The 19,087-nt window shown below is 38.7% G+C and overlaps 1 protein-coding gene across 1 annotated transcript in view; it reads right to left on the minus strand.

The window, feature by feature from the left end:
- Window positions 1-13,696: 13,696 nt before the first annotated feature.
- The window catches only part of LOC123745894 (uncharacterized), a 715,884-nt gene continuing 710,493 nt past the window's right edge, over window positions 13,697-19,087 (minus strand). The window contains exon 12 of the mRNA XM_069317722.1: window positions 13,697-14,423. Coding sequence (XP_069173823.1) covers window positions 14,380-14,423 — 44 coding nt within the window. The 3' untranslated portion in view covers window positions 13,697-14,379. The remainder of the gene's footprint in view (window positions 14,424-19,087) is intronic.

Genomic DNA, 19,087 nt, shown 5'->3' on the forward strand with positions numbered 1-19,087 from the left:
CAAGATCATTATATGTTTTAACCGCATATTATTCCATGATTTGTAACTCCTGGGATGTACTCATTATAATCATTGTACTTTGTGAGTTATATTGCCTATATTTATATCTTTATTCTCCCGGTTTGTTACGAATCAACAATACTTGATTCTGACATCACGATAAAGTCTTAATGTTACTAAGTTCATTCTTCAGTTATTTGGGGGCTGACATTATGTTCTGTTGTTTTCCCGAGAGTTGATTTAGTTTACTGTATAATGCTGTCGTGTTATGATATGATATATGATATATGATATCGTGGTATGATATATTTCTTTGATGTTAATGCATGTTTATTCATGTGGGTGGGGACAGTGGCGCCCCAGGGAGGTTATCTTGAGGTTATCTTGAGATGATTTCGGGGCTTTTTAGTATCCCCGCGTCCATGTCCTTGACCAGGCCTCCACCCCTAGGAAGCAGCCCGTGACAGCTGACTAACTCCCAGGTACCTATTTACTGCTAGGTAACAGGAGCATCAGGGTGAAAGAAACTCTGCCCATCGTTTCTCTCCGGCACCCGGGATCGAACCCGGGACCACAGGATCACGCGTCTAGTGTTCTGTCCGCTCAGCCACCGGCTCCCGGTGAGGGGAATGGCCATATATATGGAGTCTTCACTGATGCGCGCATTGTACCAGCTTAGCGTCCATGATTAAACCCCAGAAGTTAATTAATTATTCTTTGTTCTTGTATGTACAAATTTGTTAAATTACATCTTATTAGTGATAATTGTATTTACTATTGTTAATAATTATGTTGGGCCAGATTCACGAAGCAGTTACGCATGTACTTACGAACGTGTACATCTTTCCTCAATCTTTGACGGCTTTGTTTACATTTATTAAACAGTTTACAAGCATGACAAATTCCCAATCAACTGTTGTTATTGTTATAAACAGCCTCCTGGTGCTTCGGAGCTCACTAACTGTTTAATAATTGTAAACAAAGCCGCCAAAGATTGAGAAAAGATGTACAGGTTCGTAAGTGTTTGCGTAACTGCTACGTGAATCTGGCCCCTGGTCTGGCGTGCCAGTCATGAAGGTGTAGCTGACTAGGTCGGACCTGTGATCGTGAGGTAAGTCAAAATTGCCTGTTTTACTTCAGTTAACATAGCTAATTATCTGGATAGACCATTACTTGCATACCCATATATTCTTGTATAGTTTAAGTTAGTGGTCAGTGCTTATAGATACTACGTTACCATATTATTGTGGTTGAATATTTCTGGTGGTTCTTGGCTGCACTGTGTATATTTTATGTCTATGTTTGTTTCTTTGTTACCCCCTTCATGAAGTATATTGATGTGTTTGTGAAACAGTCGTTGATTTTCACCCCTAGACAATTGATAATTGCAAGGCCGCAGTTACTAATAATTACGACTGTAACGCGCATGAACCTTACCCATATGACTCGGGGGACATAACATTGTTGACCAAACCACACATTAGAAAGTGAAGGGACGACGACGTTTCGGTCCGTCCTGGACCATTCTCAAGTCTCACAATCGACTTGAGAATGGTCCAGGACGGACCGAAACGTCGTCGTCCCTTCACTTTCTAGTTTGTGGTTTGGTCAACATATTTCAGCCACGTTATTGTGACTCCTCGTCGACATAACATTGTTTTTTATATTATTGTTATTATATTCCCAGTATTTGGCTAGTTATATTCGAAAACTGCACTCATTATTTTATTGTGTATTCATTATGTTCTATATTATCTGCTCCTTAAATAATGAATACTATGATAATTTTACTCTCTTTTCTTTACTCGTTCTTTACTAATGTTATTTATATCTGGTGTACTCATAATATTCCATAAACTTTGCTCATTATATTCCTTATGCAATACTCATTATCTTTGCAGGCATTTCTCATTATATTCCATTCTCACTGTGTCCTATAAGTTACTCATTATATTTCTAGTACTGTATTCATTCTCTGTATTTCACTCTTCAATTCATCTGTGAAGTACTTGTTGTATTCAATGTAACATTCATTGTATTCCCTTTACTCATCATATTCCATATACTTTACTCATTGTATTCGTTGTATTATTATCATAGTGTTCCCTTACTATACTCAATAAGGGAACTTATTGTACTCAATATTTCCTATTGCCTTTTACTCAAAATATTTAATGTACTGTTCTCATTATACTTCCTGTTTTGTACACATATATTAATCACATTGGCGTGCTCATTACATTTTCCTGTACAATGTACAGTTCACCATCTGCCATATCATTATACTATTTTCATTGTTTTCCCATCATTACATACGTAACTTATCAAGTCCCCCCTTCATAATACATTGAATAACATCTAAGGTTAACAAGTACAGCCACGCTGCTAGCACAGGTTACTGTTTGTTTAGGGCCATCAATTAGTGTGTTTAGGGCCATCAATTAGTGTGTTTAGGGCCATCAATTAGTGTGTGTTTAGGGCCATCAATAAGTGTGTGTTTAGGGCCATCAATTAGTGTGTGTTTAGGGCCATCAATAAGTGTGTGTTTAGGGCCATCAATTAGTGTGTTTAGGGCCATCAATTAGTGTGTTTAGGGCCATCAATTAGTGTGTTTAGGGCCATCAATTAGTGTGTTTAGGGCCATCAATTAGTGTGTTTAGGGCCATCAATAAGTGTGTGTTTAGGGCCATCAATTAGTGTGTTTAGGGCCATCAATTAGTGTGTGTTTAGGACCATCAATTAGTGTGTGTTTAGGGCCATCAATAAGTGTGTGTTTAGGGCCATCAATTAGTGTGTTTAGGGCCATCAATTAGTGTGTGTTTAGGGCCATCAATAAGTGTGTGTTTAGGGCCATCAATTAGTGTGTTTAGGGCCATCAATAAGTGTGTGTTTAGGGCCATCAATTAGTGTGTTTAGGGCCATCAATTAGTGTGTGTTTAGGGCCATCAATAAGTGTGGGAAAAACCTGCTGGGATTGATATAAGAGGAGACTACCAGGGACTTGTACTGAACTAAATTAAAAAATTACTGTCTGCAAATTAATTCAACTAAAATCTCTAGCTAGGGTTGTAAATCCTAGATCCTCTTTTCCTAATGACAAACTGTGGGCTGTAAGGGACAGGTGGGGTGAATGACTATGTTGATAGAAGTTCCAATCCACCTGTAGACAGGGATCTCACATCAGCTTGTATTTTATACAAGGATAAGATTTGATAAATTCAGTTATCTGACTGAACACTGGCTCTGTTTAAATCAGGGATTTAAACATACATAGTCTAACCTAGTACCATAACTTAACAGCCAATATGTACTTATACTATAAACAACAAATTAAATTGTAAAAGTATAATAAATGACCTTAAATGTAGTCTTAATACTATTAACTTAGTACTAGAAATTATATTCAATTAAATGAACTTATATGATAACTTATAAATAACTAAGCAAGCAATTGATAACTTAATTTATATATTCAAATATATATGCAGACATATTCACTTTATACAGTTAGCTTGACTGAATCTCTTCCAAGACTGTGGACACTTGTGAGGTTTTTACTTATTGAGGCTGAATTCTTTTCTGACAGAATGGACACTCATGAGGTTCAGTGCTTGGATAAGATTCACAGCTACACTACAATTTTAATAAACTTACTGAAATGTGAGGCTTAGCCTCGCTTTTTAACCAACAGACAGATTTATAGGATATTAAAGCTACACAAGCATACAATTGGCCAATCATACACCAAATAACCTTCAATATACTTCTCTGCCAGTCGGGGTGCCTGTCTGACAAGTTTGCCAGACTGATTAACTCTCTTGTTGAGTTTAGGCACGATATTTTGCTACAGCGTTGCTGTATGATGATCTGGTAGCGTTGCTACGTGATTATCCTGCAGTTGCAGAAGAATGATTCGAGATAAAAGTTTATGAATGAAGGTGGAGGAAACCGTGTCACTGATCTCCACTATACACTCTATTTTATGTGAATGTTCACGGATTTTCCTTGTAGATATTGTCCAGGTACTCCCCCAGTTCTAGAGAGTATTCACTGGCGATAAAAATGTTAGATAAGGTGTCCTTGAGCTGGTAATGTTCGCTAAGGATCAGTCACTTGTTCACTCATTTGTAAACAAACGCGGAGTGCCGCGAGGCATCGTCGTGGGCGCTTCTCGCCCCCCATCGCCCTGCCATGCTCTCTGAGCACGGTAGCCTTCAATGAATATTGATTGATTATTTTTACAGTCTAGACTTATTATTGAAATAAGATGTGATTATAATATAATTAGATATAAGATTTAAAGATTATAAGTAGTATTTGAAAGTACCACTGAATCTTATTAAGGATTCGATTTTTAATCCTACCGGATGTTGAATCAATGTTCCAATAGTTTTTTAATTAAGAAGTCCTTCTAGAAGCTTCTGGATCCTTGAGAGATCATGTACAAAGTCACGTAGGCATCAAAAGGGCCCCTGTTGAGTACGTGTTCATGGTGCCATTGTCATCCAGGATCAAGCTATATAATGAATCTTTAAAGATTCATTATATGATTTTGATACATTTTAGATATGATTTTGATATGATTTAGATATGATATAGAAATTATACATTTCTTAGATGATTATTAGATATGGTGGGTAAAAATTTCCCACATCTTCCAGAGGGAGAGAACTGGCACAGAGTCCAATACTTAGGACAATAGTAACCATATGTATTTATTTACTCTCCATTGGATTGATAATACAAGTGCAAATTTTGCTTGCACTTTTGTGCTGCCGTCCGTTGTGGACGATTGTGTCTGTTAGGAGTCAGTGGGTCTTGTGGAGTTAGAGTGTCTTGAGGTCTCTCAGGATCTAACTGCAGCTGGCTCACTGATTCCATGTGGATGAGTTTGTCCAATGTCTTCAGGGAAGTTGTTCCTTTAGACAGGATTTTGACTATTCTCAAAATCCCCTGACTATCTGGATGGACTGAGACAACTTTACCTAATGGCCAGTCAGCCCTAGGGCCATCACTGTCTACCAAGACAATATCGCCAGGTTGGAGATTAGATATATTATGTGGGACATTGGCCCCATAGTGATGTTCTCGTAGAGATGTAAGATATTCTTTTGTCCAAACATCATTCCATTTTTGGATTATGCTAGACAGATGCTTATACCCCTGAACCAACTCGCTCTGACCCACATATGAGGGATCTCTGATCTCATCATCCACTAGAGATGGTACTGGAGTCAGAAGTCTTCCATACATTAGGTGGGCAGGACTTAACGGCTCATGTTGAGTAGGATCCTCAGACAAGTAAGTCAACGGCCGGTTATTCACCCTTGATTCTATTTCCGTGATTACTGTCTGGAGTTCTTGAAGATTGATTTTCTGACGGTGTAGAGATTTTCTCAAGGATCTTTTTACAGTTCCTATTAACCGTTCATAAAATCCTCCGTGCCATGGGGCTCTCGGAGGGATAAATTTCCATCTGCAATGACGCTGTTCCAGTGTGGAAGTAACTGCAGGATGGGAACAGATTTCCCGTAGACATGCTTCTCCAGCTACCAAGTTTGCTCCGTTATCTGAAATCATCAGCTTAGGGCATGATCGGCGTGCTGCGAATCTGCGGAAAGCTTGAATAAATGATTGAGCAGTCATATCGGGTGTTACCTCTAGATGTACTGCCCTGGTGGTAGCACAGGTGAACAGACAGATGTATGCCTTGATAGGTTGCTTATCTGGAGTCCCTGTTAGATATATTGCTCCTGTATAATCTACTCCTGTCGTTTCGAAAGGTTGTAGATGGACCACTCGTTCCTTTGGTAGGGGTGGTGGCCCTGGATAAGAGCAAGTTCTTGCATCGTACCTTCGGCATATCATGCAATTCTTCAAGATTGATTTGACTGACTGTCTTCCCTGAGGAATCCAGTACTGCTGTCTGATTTGTGTGAGTGTGTCTAACACTCCTCCATGTTTGATGATTTGTTGATGTGTATGCAACACAATCAACCTTGTGATCCAATGATTTTTTGGTAAAAGCCATGGATGCACGGTATCTAGATTGATATCTGCGTGTTTAAGTCTCCCTCCACAACGCAGAATGTTGTGATTTTCTTGGTCTATCCACAGACCGAGATTGTGTTTTAACTTATGCGGAAGATTTTCATAGTTATTCCCATAAGTTTCTCTCTGGGCTTGTCTTACCCAATAGATAAGTGCATCAGGAAAAGTGTATTTTATACCTTTTTTCCTGAGATAATGAAACACGTTCTGTGTTACATTGATTAATTTGACGAGCGAGGAGTAACGAGTACAATCCAAGACTGATATTTGAGCTTGCTGCCTGGTGGTAGTTATGGTTTGTGTCGTAATGACGTGTGGCTTTTGTTCAGGCCAACTACCATTCACTAACCATCGAGGCCCATGAAACCAAATATCTGCCTTTGCAAACTGTTTAAATGTCATACCTCTTGATAAGAGATCAGCTGGATTATCCTTTGTTGGTACATGCAACAATTGAAAGCCTGCGGAAATTTCTTTAATTTCCGAGACGCGATTTTTTACATATGGAGTTGGACAGTTGTCGTTTCGTACCCATTGTAAGACAGCTTCATTGTCAGACCATATAATGACATCTTTGATGTTCATGGTAGACAAGACTTGTTTGATATGTACTGCTAAGCGTGTTCCAGTTAGCAGTGCTGTTAGTTCCATCTGAGGCAAAGTCCTCTTTTTTAATGGAGCGACTCTGGCCTTAGAGGTGATAAGATATGATTGATTAGAAGTCACTAAGTAAGCACAAGCTCCAAAAGCTTTGGCTGACGAGTCTGCGAATACATGTAGTGATACTTCTTCATTTTCCTCGACTATGTGTCTCGGAAAGATTATCTTTTCAACTAAAGTTTGTTCTTGAGCCACTTCCATCCAAGCTTTTTGTAACTGGATTGGTAGTGGATCATCCCAACCAACCTTAGCTTTCCATGCTTCTTGCACTAATAAACGCCACTTGATAGTCAAAGGATTTAGTAGACCAAGTGGGTCGAATACTTTGCTAACTTGTGAAAGCAAATCCCTTTTTGTAGTGATGTTGTAATTTACTGGCACAGATTTGATCGATATTGTGTCCGAGATTAAATCCCAATCCATACCTAACACCTTTTGTGATTCTGGTACGTGATATTCAGGGTAATCTCTTGCTATTTGATTATTCAATGTTGCATTATTAGAGGCCCAAGATTGTAGTGGCATGTTGGCACCTTGTAGCTCCTTGTTGGCCTCTTGATATAATTGTAACAGTTCAGTAGTACTGTTAACTGTCCCTTGAAAATTATCTACATATAGATTTTGACTGATTTCAGTCTTACAGGGACTTGATGATTTCTTCAGATGAGTATCTAGAGTTGCTTGCAACAGAAATGGACTGCTTGTCGCGCCGAAAAGAACTGAAGAGAATCTGAAAGTCACTACAGGACTATTGACATCTTCTGGGTTCTCTACCCATAGAAACTTAGTGAAGTCTCTATCTTCTTCCTGCAAGCCAACTCTTAGAAAGGCCTTACTTATATCTGCTGAATACGCATATTTGTTAAGTCTAAACTTCAACAGTACGTCATACAATTTCTGAGTTAGACTTGGACCTGTTTGCAAACAATCATTTAGACTGGTTCCTTGGGGTCCAGATTTAGAGCTACAATTAAAAACTATCCGTAAAGGAGTCGTTTTTGATTCTCTCATTACAGCCATGTGTGGTAAAAAATGGCCTATTTGCGTATTGTCATGTTTCACGACTTCGATGAATTTATTCTTTAATTGTTGAGCAATAATCTCATGATAGAGTTTTAAATGCTCAGGCCTTTTTCTTAGCTTTGCTAGTTGCGATTTAAATTGACTATAAGCCATGTGATAATTGGTAGGTAAGGTTTTATGGTTGATTTTCCATGGTAGCCTTACCCAGTACTGTCCATCATAGTACTGTACTGTTTCTAAGTATTGATTATATGCACAGACATCATCAGGACTTGGTTGTTCAGGAATTATTCCTATGGCATCAAGTTCCCACAATTGAGGTACAGATTCTAATCCATCATCAATCATGTGGGGGATTTTAAGTGGTGACTGTTCTTTGCCTAGTCATGCCACTATTACAGTTTCTGTATGATGTGATTTTTCAGGAGTTGAAGGTTCAAGATCTAGTATAGGTCCTGTCATCAATATGCCTCCTGCTGATTTGAGTATATTCATACCCATAGATTCTTCTGATCCCAGAATGAATCGATGATAGTAGTCAGCTCCAATCAGGATTCCGATATCCCCTATGTAGTCAGAATCAAGTAGAGGATCTGCTAATTGGATTCCTTTTTCTTTTAGGAATTTAATTGTGGCTGTCAGACCAGTCACTTCCATTTCAGTAGGAATTTTATCAACTACTATGGCTTCTACTGTCCTTTGGGATGTACCTAGACAGACATTGAGTTTTACTACTGGAAAGGTTCTACGACCAGAATTAGTAAAAAACCCTGATATTGATGTAGATACTTGCTTTGAAGATTTAAGTTGTAAATCTTCTGCCATCTTTTTACTGATAAAGGTTTTCTGTGACCCTTGATCAAAAAAACCTCTAGTTGGAATACAAATTCCTTGATTACATAGTTCTAGCTGTGCAGTAGGCAATATGGCTGCTGTAACAATTTCTGTATCCAAGTCGTTGACATTGCTCATTACTGTACAGAATTGTACGGCTGTTGTGGTATTATCATCTTTGGGCTTTGCCTGAGATGCAGGTTGATTATTGGAAGTCTGTGATCTGGATTGAGTGTTAATATCACCACAGAGTGCTGTGTGATGTACACTTTTATGACAATATTGGCAGTTCTGCAATTGAGTGATACACTCACTTGTATCGTGCTTCCGTAGACAACGGATGCACCTGTTCAGAGATTTCAGTCGATCGATTCGACTGGCACGGCCTTCATAAACTGTGCATTGATAAATGGTATGTGCTTCTTGACAGAATAAACATTTTGGGGCACTTGTAGCTCCTTTTGTCTTATCTGTCTTAGGAGCTTGGTTTCCTACAGTTCTGTTAACTGTGGGGGATATAGCATAAGAGCCAACATTATTCTGTTTCCACTTTGCAGAAGAGGAGTTTTGTTGCCTTGATTTTTGACTGCCATTCTGGACATTTTTGCTTTTGTCCGTGGATTCACTTTTGGGGATTTTTTCTTGAGATCTAAGTTTTCCTCGGCTTCGTAATCTTTGTACGTAAGCTCGAAGTCCATCAATGATTTGGCTTTGTGATAAGATGTTGGTGTTATAATGAGTGCATAGGCTGTCTATGACCTCATTTGGAAGTTTCCTTTGAATGATTAACTTTATAAGCCACTCTGCATCACCTACAGGTACTTTTGTACTGAGGGCTTTGATGATTGATTCTATAGACAATCGAAATGATTGTAGTGACTCATAACTTTTATTTGGAGAGGGTAAATCCAATAATTTGTATGAGAGACGTGCAATTGCAGTCTCCTTATCACTGTAGTTATCTTGTAACAACTGTAAGGCATGGTCGTAATCATCATCTGTTAATGACAAATTAGCAATGACCTGCCTTGCCTCTCCCCGTAACTGGCCTTGCAAATATTGAAACTTTGTCGCCTTTTTGAGAGAGGGCTTGGAATTTATTATAGAATCAAAGTGTCTCCAGAAGGTATCCCAATCGTCTTCATCCTTGCCCTCAAAATATGGTAATTGTACCTTTGGGAGCTCTGCGGCTATATGTGTGATAGTTGCATTGCTCTGTTGAGTGGATGAGCTCACATTGGATTGGGTTCCTGCTTGAGATATTTGTTTGATTAAAGGATCAAGTTGATCTTGGATTTTATCTTCATACATTGTCATTTCAGCGACAATTTCCTGAAGTTCCCTTCGGGTTAAATCTGCATTAGCCATTTCTGTTAGATAAATCTCTGCATGGCGTTTGATTTGTTCATACTTATCCACAGCTGCTTTTACTCTGGTATTCAGAATTATTAAATCAGGAGATGGTTGCCTAGCCAACTTTTGACATTTGTCAATCAGTTGAGTTAGGTGATTTTGCAGACCATTAAGTGTCCTCCTATTTCCTGTTTCAGCTGCTGGTGGAACACTGTCAGCCATTTTGACCTTTTCCGAGTTTTGGAGATTCCGAGATTTTTCTCTTTTTTCTGATAAATATGTATGATGTTAATGTATTTTGATAAATGAGCTTTCCTGTCTACTTAGGTAATGATTCCAAAGATCGTCCTTCATTTCCTCCCTGGAATCTGGTTGTAGCAGGTGTTCAATTATCAAAAGTACTGTAATAATTTGATTTGTGACCCGAATGCACCAAGTTGGTAAATCTTGTAATAATTTTTTAAAAATAGTATATGGCACTATTTTTGCAAAGTTATTACAAAATCTGTTACCATAATAATAGTTAGATAAAATACAGTAGAATGTCTACTGGTTTTACCTGTAATATAGGGTATGATATAGTTGATTATAGATAGATTGTAATGAAAGCTCTTACAGTGATGATAACACTTTTTTAAAGAATATTATGTAATGAGCAGCTCTGAAAATCAGTAGATTAGAGATAATGCTAGATAATACACTTAAATATATATGTAATGTTACCACAATGAGGTAGGTAATTGGTATTTATGATTAAGATGCAGTTGTGTCTTTGACACTGATATACTTAATTACTGTGGTTTCTTAACACAAAACAATATCAGTTTGTTATGAATGCTTACTAGTTAATGGATATGGTGGCTTAAGCCACTGCAAACTATTTGTTTACTTAGATATATAGCTATGATAAATATTGGCTGATAGCTAGGTTAGGCTAGAATATGTAAGAATTATTCCAATGCAAAATCAAGAAGTTTCTTATGTATTTGGCATTGAAATATTCGGTAAACGAATGATCATAAATATCTAGGTATAAAGGACCATTATTATCTAGGTTCGAAGGACCATTAATGTGGGAAAAACCTGCTGGGATTGATATAAGAGGAGACTACCAGGGACTTGTACTGAACTAAATTAAAAAATTACTGTCTGCAAATTAATTCAACTAAAATCTCTAGCTAGGGTTGTAAATCCTAGATCCTCTTTTCCTAATGACAAACTGTGGGCTGTAAGGGACAGGTGGGGTGAATGACTATGTTGATAGAAGTTCCAATCCACCTGTAGACAGGGATCTCACATCAGCTTGTATTTTATACAAGGATAAGATTTGATAAATTCAGTTATCTGACTGAACACTGGCTCTGTTTAAATCAGGGATTTAAACATACATAGTCTAACCTAGTACCATAACTTAACAGCCAATATGTACTTATACTATAAACAACAAATTAAATTGTAAAAGTATAATAAATGACCTTAAATGTAGTCTTAATACTATTAACTTAGTACTAGAAATTATATTCAATTAAATGAACTTATATGATAACTTATAAATAACTAAGCAAGCAATTGATAACTTAATTTATATATTCAAATATATATGCAGACATATTCACTTTATACAGTTAGCTTGACTGAATCTCTTCCAAGACTGTGGACACTTGTGAGGTTTTTACTTATTGAGGCTGAATTCTTTTCTGACAGAATGGACACTCATGAGGTTCAGTGCTTGGATAAGATTCACAGCTACACTACAATTTTAATAAACTTACTGAAATGTGAGGCTTAGCCTCGCTTTTTAACCAACAGACAGATTTATAGGATATTAAAGCTACACAAGCATACAATTGGCCAATCATACACCAAATAACCTTCAATATACTTCTCTGCCAGTCGGGGTGCCTGTCTGACAAGTTTGCCAGACTGATTAACTCTCTTGTTGAGTTTAGGCACGATATTTTGCTACAGCGTTGCTGTATGATGATCTGGTAGCGTTGCTACGTGATTATCCTGCAGTTGCAGAAGAATGATTCGAGATAAAAGTTTATGAATGAAGGTGGAGGAAACCGTGTCACTGATCTCCACTATACACTCTATTTTATGTGAATGTTCACGGATTTTCCTTGTAGATATTGTCCAGGTACTCCCCCAGTTCTAGAGAGTATTCACTGGCGATAAAAATGTTAGATAAGGTGTCCTTGAGCTGGTAATGTTCGCTAAGGATCAGTCACTTGTTCACTCATTTGTAAACAAACGCGGAGTGCCGCGAGGCATCGTCGTGGGCGCTTCTCGCCCCCCATCGCCCTGCCATGCTCTCTGAGCACGGTAGCCTTCAATGAATATTGATTGATTATTTTTACAGTCTAGACTTATTATTGAAATAAGATGTGATTATAATATAATTAGATATAAGATTTAAAGATTATAAGTAGTATTTGAAAGTACCACTGAATCTTATTAAGGATTCGATTTTTAATCCTACCGGATGTTGAATCAATGTTCCAATAGTTTTTTAATTAAGAAGTCCTTCTAGAAGCTTCTGGATCCTTGAGAGATCATGTACAAAGTCACGTAGGCATCAAAAGGGCCCCTGTTGAGTACGTGTTCATGGTGCCATTGTCATCCAGGATCAAGCTATATAATGAATCTTTAAAGATTCATTATATGATTTTGATACATTTTAGATATGATTTTGATATGATTTAGATATGATATAGAAATTATACATTTCTTAGATGATTATTAGATATGGTGGGTAAAAATTTCCCACAATAAGTGTGTGTTTAGGGCCATCAATTAGTGTGTTTAGGGCCATCAATTAGTGTGTGTTTAGGGCCATCAATAAGTGTGTGTTTAGGGCCATCAATTAGTGTGTTTAGGGCCATCAATTAGTGTGTGTTTAGGGCCATCAATAAGTGTGTGTTTAGGGCCATCAATTAGTGTGTTTAGGGCCATCAATTAGTGTGTGTTTAGGGCCATCAATAAGTGTGTGTTTAGGGCCATCAATTAGTGTGTTTAGGGCCATCAATTAGTGTGTGTTTAGGGCCATCAATAAGTGTGTGTTTAGGGCCATCAATTAGTGTGTTTAGGGCCATCAATTAGTGTGTGTTTAGGGCCATCAATAAGTGTGTGTTTAGGACCATCAATTAGTGTGTTTAGGGCCATCAATAAGTGTGTGTTTAGGGCCATCAATTAGTGTGTTTAGGGCCATCAATTAGTGTGTGTTTAGGGCCATCAATAAGTGTGTGTTTAGGGCCATCAATTAGTGTGTGTTTAGGGCCATCAATTAGTGTGTGTTTAGGACCATCAATTAGTGTGTGTTTAGGGCCATCAATTAGTGTGTTTAGGGCCATCAATTAGTGTGTTTAGGACCATCAATTAGTGTGTGTTTAGGGCCATCAATTAGTGTGTGTTTAGGGCCATCAATAAGTGTGTGTTTAGGGCCATCAATAAGTGTGTGTTTAGGGCCATCAATTAGTGTGTGTTTAGGGCCATCAATTAGTGTGTGTTTAGGACCATCAATTAGTGTGTGTTTAGGGGCCATCAATTAGTGTGTGTTTAGGACCATCAATTAGTGTGTGTTTAGGGCCATCAATTAGTGTGTGTTTAGGGCCATCAATAAGTGTGTGTTTAGGGCCATCAATTAGTGTGTGTTTAGGGCCATCAATTAGTGTGTGTTTAGGGCCATCAATTAGTGTGTGTTTAGGGCCATCAATTAGTGTGTGTTTAGGACCATCAATTAGTGTGTGTTTAGGACCATCAACAAAACAAGAGCTGACACAAAAATTCCGACCATTTATTACAAATATACAAACAACACTATTCCATCAGGGGTGGGAAGGGGGGGGGGGGTTGTACATCATCCGCTTCCCCTTATTCCTGCCCTCAACCCTTGACGTGATGCCGGCGAGGGGAGTGGGAAGAAGGAATGAGGGGAAAATGGGAAGGGAAAAATGGGTAAAAAGAAACGGGTGGTAAATAGCTATTGATAAGGGTGAGAGTGTGAGGAGTGTTCGCTGTGTGGATGAGGGGAGGGGGGGGAAGGTGAGGAGTAAGTGTTAGAGGGTGAGAGTGAGATATGAGGGATAGTGATGCCTCATGAGGATCATCATGTATTAACTGCCACAAGTCCATGAGGATCACTTGGCAGCAGAGACAGGAAAATCAGATTGAGAAGCGAGTGTGAGGAAAATTGAGTGAGGTAAAGATGGTGAGTGAGGGAGAGAGTGAGTTAGGGTGACGGGTGTTGATGGGAATATGAGGGAAGGTGAGTAAGGTAGGGAGAGTGAGAGAGCGTGAGTAAGGTTGGGAGAGTGAGGGAGGATGAGTAAGGGAGGGAGAGTGAAGGTGGGTGGGTAAGGTCGGTAGAGTGAGGGAGGGTGAGTCAGGGAGAGTGAGGGAGGATGAGTAAGGTCTGGAGAGTGGGTAAGGTAGGGAGAGTGAGTGTGGGGTGAGAGTTCACATGGCGGAGCTCCTCCACTCTGGGTCCCACATGCTCTCCTCTGGAAAACAAAAACATCATATATTAATTAACAAAGATCACATAAACTTTCATAATTCCAAAATTAAAGTCTAGGTTATATATATATATATAACCTAATTGATGGTTATATATATATATATATATATATATATATATATATATATATATATATATATATATATATATATATATATATATATATATATATATATATATATTGAATATGACCGAAAGGGTAAGATTAATAATTCTAACACGAATCTTCTCAATATTTCTTACGTTTTGCTTCACTGTCGAGGGTAGTTGATAAAGTAACTCTCCAAAATTCATTATTTTTATTCCCAATCTGACGCCTGAACGCGTTTCGTAATTCCTTATTACATTTTGAATGACTTAATTTACACACAAAATACATTCATACTTATACTTGTTTTTGGGTGAGGTGATATGGCACAAAAGTTTTGGATGAGGTGAAACATGTACCCTTCTTGAGTCCAGATGAGCACAAGTATAAGCAAGTAGATGGGGTCGCCATGGGTTCTCCCCCTAGGTGTCCTGTTGGCGAACTTCTACATGGGTACCATAGAGCAGAGGGTCTTAGCTGACATGGACTTGAAACCGGCCATATATACTGCAGGTATGTTGACAATATTTTTACACAGGTACCTGGTGTCAGACATCTGCAGGAGCTGAAGGAGGCATTTCAGCAGAATTCTGTGTTGCGTTTCACTTACGAGATGGAGAAGGATAAGAAGCTGCCCTTTCTAGATGTAACAGTCATGGAAAGGAGCGGAGGTTTCCACACTGCAGTCTACACTAAGGAAACAAACATAGGAATGTGCCTCAATGCCAATAGTGACTGCCCAGACAGGTACAAGAGGAGTGTTGTCAATGCTTATGTCAATCACCTCACCCAAAACTTGTACCATATCACCTCACCCAAAGCGAGTATAAGTATGGATGTATTTTGTGTGTTTACAGGTTACAGTTGTGTGTGTAAACTAAAGCCTTAGAAAATGTAATAAGTTATTAAGATAGGCGTTCAGGCGTCAGACTAGAAATAAAAATGAATTTTGGGGAATTGATTTTTCAATTACCATCGACAATGAAGAGAAACATAAGAAATATTGAGAAAATTCGTGTTAGAATTAATAATCTTACATTTTCAGTCTTATCTTATTCAACAACATATATATATATATATATATATATATATATATATATATATATATATATATATATATATATATATATATATATTGGTGTATACTGGCAGCAGGTTTTCTTTCAAACATGTTTCATTGAATATGACCGCATATTCTGTATTAATTATTTTCTGGTTTAGGGCTTCTATCCCTCTAACTATTTTCTTAGCATCAGGGCTTAATTGAAATAGGAGTTCTCCAAAACTCATTTTCGTACTTTTAAGGTGAAGAAAAGAAGTGATTTACTATAGAGTGTATTACACTTATTTGTATAATTTGCACGACGTTTCGAACCTCCATGGTTCATTCTCAAGTGAACAGATCTTACATTACTAGTTGATTTTATACCCGCATTAGGTCAGGTGATAATACAATGAAGGTGAAAACATGGGGGATACATAAGGGATAAACATAGGGGCTGCAGAAGGCTTATTGGCCCATACGAGGCATCTCCTATCCAAACACAAAGATTAATCCAGTGTAATTGGCCTGTTATGTTGGACATTGTCTTCTGTGTTGGCATCGATATGTTCTTGTCTTGTCCTTACTCTCATGGTGGGTAGAGTAAATAGTTCCGTGATTTGGGTGTTCATGGTAGGTCGCTCTATTCTTATGTGAATTGCCTCAAGAATTTGTAATCTTCTTGAATCTTGGGTTTTGTCTATTATGCAGGTATTCTTGTTCAACATTTCTCTTGTTAGAGTAATGTCATGGGCTTGTCTCATGTGATTCCTAGGGGCACCAGATTGAAGATGGCATGTCAAACGCCTCGTCAGCTTGGTCGACGTCATACCTATGTACTTACATTGAAGGTTACATCCTTCGTGGGGGCAAGTGTACATGTATACAACGCTTGACTGCTGTAGAGGGTTCTCCTCTACTCCTTCTCCTCTGCTGTAGAAGGATGTAACCTTCAATGTAAGTACATAGGTATGACGTCGACCAAGCTGACGAGGCGTTTGACATGCCATCTTCAATCTGGTGCCCCTAGGAATCACATGAGACAAGCCCATGACATTACTCTAACAAGAGAAATGTTGAACAAGAATACCTGCATAATAGACAAAACCCAAGATTCAAGAAGATTACAAATTCTTGAGGCAATTCACATAATAATAGAGCGACCTACCATGAACACCCAAATCACGGAACTATTTACTCTACCCACCATGAGAGTAAGGACAAGACAAGAACATATCGATGCCAACACAGAAGACAATGTCCAACATAACAGGCCAATTACACTGGATTAATCTTTGTGTTTGGATAGGAGATGCCTCGTATGGGCCAATAAGCCTTCTGCAGCCCCTATGTTTATCCCTTATGTATCCCCCCATGTTTTCACCTTCATTGTATTATCACCTGACCTAATGCGGGTATAAAATCAACTAGTAATGTAAGATCTGTTCACTTGAGAATGAACCATGGAGGTTCGAAACGTCGTGCAAATTATACAAATAAGTGTAATACACTCTATAGTAAATCACTTCTTTTCTTCACCTTAAAAGTACGAAAATGAGTTTTTGTGAACTCCTATTTCAATTAAGCCCTGATGCTAAGAAAATAGTTAGAGGGATAGAAGCCCTAAACCAGAAAATAATTAATACAGAATATGCGGTCATATTCAATGAAACATATATATATATATATATATATATATATATATATATATATATATATATATATATATATATATATATATATATATATATAAGCCTATACTTGCATAAACCACAAGTGAAGATTAACAATCTTTGGACAACACCCACCAGTGGGCCTCGAACCCAGAAAGCAGAACTACCTTCCAGTAGCTGCCATAACTAGTACGCCTTAACCCACTACACCATCAGACCCTACAAAAGAAGTAGAGACTTCGAGATATATATACACCTCAAATATCTCCACTTGTGGTTTATGCAAGTATAGGCTTATAGCATGGACACGAGTTCTCTCACATTAACAGTGGCTTGATGAAAAACGCATAGTAACCTCTCACTTGTCTAGTGCCCTCGGGAAGTGGAGATATTTGAGGTGTATATATATATCTCGAAGTCTCTACTTCTTTTGCCCAATAATTTTTGGCAGGTGGAGTCCTGATTTCTTGGCGTTCACAGTTTCGATCAGTTCTCCACCTGCTAAAAATTATTGGGGAATATAAACCTGGATATGCGTATGGAAATGTCAAGACACACAAGCCTGGAAATCCACTTCGGCCAATCTTTAGCCAGATACCCACACCCACGTACAGACTGGCGAAGCGACTCAATGGCCTGCTGACTCCTTATGTCCCTTGCGCCTTCAGCCTGAAGTCTCCAAAGGAATTTGTTCACTTACTGCGGGGCACACGGGCCACAGGGATAAGAGCCTCGTTGGACGTAGAATCACTGTTCACCAACGTACCTGTGGACGAGACAATCGGGATGATAGCCGACAGAGTGTATCATGATCCAGCCTGTACTCCTCTTGACATACCAGAAAATATTCTAAGGAAACTACTCCAAGCTTGTACTAAAGAGGCACCCTTCTTGAGCCCGGATGGGCACATGTATAAGCAAGTAGATGGGGTCGCCATGGGTTTTCCCCTAGGTGTCCTGTTTGCAAACTTCTACATGAGTACCATCGAGCAAAAAGTCTTAGTCGACATGAACTTGAAACCGGCCATATACTGCAGGTATGTTGACATTTTTACACAGGTACCTGATGTCAGACATCTGCAGGAGCTGAAGGAGGCATTTGAGCAGAGTTTCGTGCTGCGTTTCACTTACGAGATGGAAAAGGATGGGAAGCTACCCTTTCTAGATGTAACAGTCATGGAAAAGAGCGGAGGTTTCCACACTGCAGTCTACACTAAGGAAACGAACATAGGAATGTGCCTAAATGCCAACAGCGACTGCCCAGACAGGTACAAGAGGAGTGTTGTTAACGCATATGTCGACCGTGCTCTCAGCCACAGCTCAGAATGGAAGCAAGTCGACGAAGAACTCTGTAGGGTAAGGCAGGTCCTAGTCAACAACGGCTTTTCCAATGGTTTCGTCGAAGACATCATAAGAAGGAAAGTGAAATGCCATGCAACCTCTGAAGAGACAACTAACACAACACCTATACCCCCTATTAGACTATTTTACAGGAACTTCTTTTCCACAGCTCATAAAATGGAGGAAAGGGTCCTGAAAGATATTGTTAATAGAAACGTTATCCCTACAGACAAAAATCAGAGGATACAACTGACGATTTACTATAAAACCAGAAAAACGGCCAGCCTACTCATGAGAAACTCTCCAGACACAAAGCAAAACGCTTTAAAAGAGACCAACGTCATCTATGCCTTCAAATGCCCTCTTGGGGACTGTAAGCTCCAAAAAACCCAGTATATAGGCAAGACAACAACATCTCTTTCTAGGCGTTTAACAATGCATAAGCAACAGAGCTCCATTAAGGAACATATAATCTCTTCCCACAACCAAACCATCGCCAGAGA

Source organism: Procambarus clarkii, chromosome 88 (genome assembly GCF_040958095.1).
Source record: "Procambarus clarkii isolate CNS0578487 chromosome 88, FALCON_Pclarkii_2.0, whole genome shotgun sequence".
In the NCBI taxonomy this organism is placed as follows: domain Eukaryota; kingdom Metazoa; phylum Arthropoda; class Malacostraca; order Decapoda; family Cambaridae; genus Procambarus; species Procambarus clarkii.